The sequence below is a fragment of the Piliocolobus tephrosceles genome, chromosome 2, assembly GCF_002776525.5.
Source record: "Piliocolobus tephrosceles isolate RC106 chromosome 2, ASM277652v3, whole genome shotgun sequence".
In the NCBI taxonomy this organism is placed as follows: Eukaryota; Metazoa; Chordata; class Mammalia; order Primates; family Cercopithecidae; genus Piliocolobus; species Piliocolobus tephrosceles.
The window spans coordinates 175,607,251-175,613,179 of NC_045435.1; the positions used below are offsets into that span (position 1 = coordinate 175,607,251).

At 48.6% G+C, this 5,929-nt stretch overlaps 1 protein-coding gene across 1 annotated transcript; it reads left to right on the forward strand.

Annotated features, from left to right (window-relative positions):
- The first annotated feature begins 3,178 nt into the window (after positions 1-3,178).
- LOC111550139 (P2Y purinoceptor 3-like) lies at positions 3,179-4,298 on the forward strand. Its single transcript, XM_023223403.2, is given in 4 exon segments — positions 3,179-3,853; positions 3,856-4,160; positions 4,162-4,228; positions 4,230-4,298. Coding segments are annotated over 4 exon segments (1,116 nt in total).
- The last annotated feature ends 1,631 nt before the right edge of the window (positions 4,299-5,929 follow it).

The following is a 5,929-nucleotide window of genomic DNA, read 5'->3' on the forward strand; positions in this document are numbered from 1 at the left end:
TCCTGGGGTAGCAAAGCCACACCTGGCCTGTCACCCAGGCACATAAACCAAAGAGCTCAGGTCTCCAGGGTACCACTGTCTCTAAAAGAGGGAGCGGAAAGAGATGGGAAGAGAAAATGTGTTGGTTCTCTCCCCTGTGGCTGCCCTGTGGGGCACTTGCCTCTCTTCTAGGTAATTCTCACAGCAGTCTCCCCAGAAAGGGATTGTCTCATTTTACAAGAGCTGAGGAAACCGTGGCTCAGAGATACGGTAAGTGCTTGAGAAGGCATACTTGCCCCTGGCAGAGGTGGAATTTGAGCACTTCTCACTATACCAAAACAGTCCTTTGAAGGGCATTAGCCCAGGGGCCAGATCAGAGTACTGCCTACTACACTAAGGGTCTTAATGGGCCCTAGAGGGTTCTCTGACTCTCAATTTCCTCATCATGAAACAGAGGTAATAATGTTTTGCTCACAAGGTTGTTCTGAGGATTAAGTAAGATCACGTGGGTGGACTGTCAGACCCAAGTCAGTGCTAAATAATGGTGGATTCCCTCCTCAGCTACCCTCCAAGAGCTGACACTGAGATGGGAAGGCAACTTCACTAGAAATGACTAAGCATTTTCCAGCCCCCCAGCATGAACAAATCATAGGGTACAAAATGAATGAAAACGGCCTTTTTACTCACCCAGTCATAAAAGCTTTGCTCTCCAGATTTTAAAGCCAGGGAGCAGGGTGGTGAGCCCCTCAGCAGGCTGAAGCATGGAGAGCCACCGTCCCCCGCCACCAACCTCAGAACGCCCATCCTCAGCCTCGTGCTCACCTCAGACACTCACCACCCACACAGTCCTCAACACTGTAGAGCTCAGACACCCTCAACTCATCTGGCTCATGCCTCACATGCAATGAGGCCCATCACTCCTGCCCCAGCAGCATCTCCTGCTCTGCATCCACCCTGCATTGGTCTTGCTTGGGATACTGGTCATCTCTCACCTGCGTGCACTTCAACAGCCCTGCACTGGTCTGACCAGTAACTCCCTCTGTTTCAGGCCCAGGTCCATGTTGCCATCTATATCTCCTATACAGATACAGGAGAGGGGATTTGCTATGGGAGCTGGCTTGAGCAGTTATGGGGCTGAGAAGTCCGACAATATGCCGTCTGCCAGCGGGGGAAGCAGGGACGCCAGTGGTGTGGCACATTCTAAGTCAAAAGGCCTCAGAATCGGGGAAGCCAATGGTGTAACTGTCTGAAGCTGAAGGCCTGAGAACCCAGAGGGCAGACGGGGCAAGTCCCAGAGTCCAAATGCCAGCGAACCTGGAGTTCTGATGTCCAAGGGCAGGAGAAGAGTGTCCCAGCTCCAGTACAAACAGTGAATACGCTTTTCCTCTGCCATTTTTTCTTCTGTCCAGGCCTTCAACCTGACTGGATGGGGCCCGCTCACACTGGGTGAGGGTAGATCTTCCTCAGTCCACTGACTCACACGCTAATCTCTGTCAGAAACACCTTCAAAGGCATACCCAGAAATAATGCTTTACCAGCTCCCTGGATATCCCTTAACCCAGTCAAGCTGGTACCTGAAACTGACCATCACAGCAGCCATATCCCATCACTGTCCTGCTAAGACATCCTCCTTCCAGCAGCTGACTCTCCTGCCCTCCCTGGACACACTGTGCCCTTTCAGCTTCCATTCCCTTGGGTGTGCAGTTCCCCCTACCCAATGCCTCTCACCCATCTCTGCTAACAAGCTCATGTTTCTTCTCCCAAGCAGTTCAATTGCTGCCTATTCTAAGCAGACTGCCCTCAATTCCCTCAGGGGAGAATTCGCTGTATCCTGCCGATTTTCACACACTTTGTTGACCGTTTTTTACATCATATTACAATCAGCTATATCCATTTATGTCTTCCCCCACCAGACTGTGAGTTCCTGGAAAGCAAGAGCTGTGTCTTACTCACGTTCGTATCCCCAATGCCTGACTCAACAAATGCTCAATAAACGTTTGTTGATTGACGGAGTGAATGAAGTGTCTGTTTCTTTGGTTCTCTCTGTATCAAAGTTTGCAGGCAACACTCAACTTATCCCCAAACTACCTAACTTATGCTTTTCTCTCTTCCGTTATTTTAACCTGTCTTTCTAAATATTAAGCCTCTAATATGAAGCCCCAGACTTAAACATCTTTCAGTTCCTGTGGGCTCCATGCTGATTGGCTGGCCCACACATGGCTTCCTTAGCTACTTAGGCCCACCTATTGCATCTACTTTGACAGCAAGGAAGGAGTAAGGAAGAAGCTGCACCTGGTTTCATGGCTCAGATTTGTTTTCTTGGATGCTCGGATGCTAAGGTGGTTAATAAGCAAATCAGCCCCAGTATTCAAATACTCAGTTAAGAAATCCTGAAAGAGATACAAATCAAAATCCTCCAGCAGAGCCTGTAGGCAAAACCTGCACTTTACCTAATCCTCTCTAATCCCCAAGGGTCACTTTCTACTCTACTACGGTCTGTGTGGTTAGGATCAAATTGTAGGCAGTTTCAGCCCCTGGGAATATATCTCTTTCTCTGGCTAGAAGACCTCCCCTTGGAGATTTCCTGACTCTATGCAAAGGATTCTAGCAGGAGGAGGAGCCACAGAGCTGGAGGTTCTGAGTACCCTGTTTAAATGACAGTGTCATCCCACCACCATTTCTATCACAACCCAGCCTAGAGTAGACAGCGTACAAGTCAATGTAAGGCCAGTTCTTTGGACCTGGTAAGTCTGGAAGCCCAGCTTTGGAAGATTGTTTGGCCCTCGTTTAATACTCTATTTTCCGTGGCTCAAGCCTGTAATCCCAGCACTTTGGGAGGCCGAGACGGGTGGATCACGAGGTCAGGAAATCGAGACCATCCTGGCGAACACGGTGAAACCCCATCTCTACTAAAAAATACAAAAAACTAGCTGGGCGAGGTGGCAGGCGCCTGTAGTCCCAGCTACTCGGGAGGCTGAGGCAGGAGAATGGCATAAACCCAGGAGGCGGAGCTTGCAGTGAGCTGAGATCTGGCCACTGCACTCCAGCCTGGGCGACACAGCGAGACTCTGTCTCAAAAAAAAAAAAACAAAAAAACAAAAAAAAACACTCTATTTTCCCAGGGTTGGTCTCTTTCAAACAAGGTCTCTGACTAGACTTTGGGAGACAAAGTTGAATGCCAGGCTGAGGTCATGATGCTATGCTGTCCATTTTGTTTCCTTCCAGGGGAAGCAGAAGCGGGAGCTGTTGTGGAGCTCTGCCCCTGAAGGGAGCCTCCTGGGACATGGAGAAGCTGGACACGAACACGTCACAGGACCAAGGTCTCTGCCAGTTGTCAGAGAAGTACAAGCAAGTTTACCTCTCCCTGACCTACAGTATCAGCTTTATCCTAGGGCTGCCACTAAATGGCACTGTCTTGTGGCTCTCCTGGTGCCAAACCAAGCGCTGGAGCTGTGCCACCATCTATCTGGTGAACCTGATGGTGGCCGACCTGCTTTATGTGCTGACATTACCCTTCCTCATCATCACCTACTCACTAGATGACAGGTGGCCCTTCAGGGAGCTGCTCTGCAAGCTGGTGCGCTTCCTGTTCTATGCCAACCTTCACGGCAGCATCCTGCTGCTGACCTGCATCTCTGTGCACCGCTTCCTAGGTGTGTGCCACCCACTGCGTTCGCTGCCCTACCGGACCCGCAGGCATGCCTGGCTGGGCACCGGCGCCACCTGGGCCCTGGTGGTCCTCCAGCTGCTGCCCACACTGGCCTTCTCCCACACGGACTACATCAACGGCCAGATGGTCTGCTATGACACGACCAACCCAGAGAATTTTGATCGGTATTTTGCCTATGGCGTAGTTCTGACGTTGTCTGGCTTTGTCTTTCCCACCTTGGTCATTTTGGTGTGCTATTCACCGATGGTCAGGAGCCTGACCAAGCCGGAGGAAAACCACATGAGGACAGGCAACGAAGCCCGAGCCAAGTCCATCCGGACCATCCTACTGGTGTGTGGCCTCTTCACCCTCTGTTTTGTGCCCTCCCATGTCACTCGCTCCTTCTACCTCACCATCCGCTTTCTGCTTTCTCAAGACTGCCAGCTCTTCAGGGCAGCCAGTGTGGCCCAGAAGATATGGAGGCCTCTGGTGAGTGTGAGCAGCTGCCTCAACCCAGTCCTGCACTTTCTTTTGGGGGGCAACAATAGAGTCAGGCTCCTCCAGAAACTGAGGCAGAACAAGGAGGGCAAGCATCCAGCTCGGGGGGAGGAAGAAATTCCCAGGGGTGAACAGATCTGGATACTGCCAAGGTGAAGCTTGGGGAAAATGAGCCCTAACACCACTAGCAACAACTTGTTTGAACACAGATGAGTGCTGGTGGGAGAGGGGGTCAAGACCTCCTAAAAGTGCAAAAGACACTTTTATATTGATGTTAAGTGAGTTTAAAATAAGAGTATGGAGAGAGCCACCAAAACAAAGGAAAACTTTCTTATTTTAAAGAGAGCTCTCATTGGTCTCTTGTCATTCAGGTCTCAGCTCAAATGTCACCTTCTCAGAGGCCACTCCTGCCCACCATAGCTAATGTTGACCTCTCTCCTCATAACCCAATCACTCTATTTCCTATATATTGTCTTTGCAACATTTATTACTACCTGGACTTGTTGATTCATTTACTTATTTATGATCTCTTTCCACTGAAGTATAGGCTCCAATAGGACAGAGATCTCCTCTGATGGCTGATCCCCCAGCTTCCACAGCAGGGCCTGGCACATAGTAAGGGCACAATAGATAGGGGCTGAATGAATGAGTGAGCAAATGGACCTGTAAATGAAACCCTTACTATGAAAGAGCACCTTTGCATGGCGGAACTCATTTAATCCTCACAGTAGCTCCTTGTGGTGGAGGCCATTGTTTCCTCCATTTACAGAGAAGGAAATTGACACACACAGTGTGAAGTAACTTTCCAAGCTTACCCAGTGGGAGAATGCCCAGATCATAGGGTTGGATGGAGCTTTCAAAGTCAGGCAGTGGCCTCTGAGGCACACGCTCCTAAAACTCAAAGGTATGCCCCCATCCAAACACCAGCCTAGAGCCGGCCCAAGTTCTCCTTGACAGCACCGACTCCTCATTTTAGGCCAGCTCGCTTGTTCACACAATCGCTGTTATCTGCAGAACACTGAGGAGAACTTGTGTGTTCTTTCACTATATTGCTTAACCAGTGTTCTTGTTAGGAAAAGCTCTGTGGGATAAAATGGGAGATACAGAGTAAAGCAGCTGCAAGAAAACTGATTCACTTCATTTTTATTTAAATTTAAACATGATGTCGGAGTTTACAAAAAAAAAAAAAAAAAAAAACTTCATCAATGTCTTAAGTCATAATGATGTTTATTCCCTAAAAAGATTCTTTTTAGTTAAGACTCAAGGTAATCCAAAAAGATAACCTTAAAAAAAACTTCTCATTTTTAACAATAATGATTTCCAAGGATTTCTCAGGTCTACACATAACATTATCTAGGCCAAGAGCAATGGCTCATGCCTGTAATCCCAGCGCTTTGGGAGGCCAAGGCGGGCAGATCACCTGAGGTCAGGAGTTCAAGACCAGCCTGGCCAACATGGGGAAATCCCATCTTTACTAAAAATACAAAAATTAGCTGGGCACGGCGGTGGGTGCCTATAATCCCAGCTACTTGGGAGGCTGAGGCAGGAGAATTGCTCAAACCCAGGAGGTGCAGGTTGCAGTGAGCCCAAACTACGCCACTGCACTCCAGCCTGGGCGACAAGAGCAAAACACTTAAAAAAAATTATCTAATAATTCACTAATCTCCCTATGAAGAGAATGTGGTTAAATTCTTTTTAAAAGAAACGAGCATAACCCCTCATTACTATCTCACTCCAATTATGGGAAATGTCTGAGTAAACCATGCGTATGCCTACATTATAACATTTGATTCTAAAAGGACA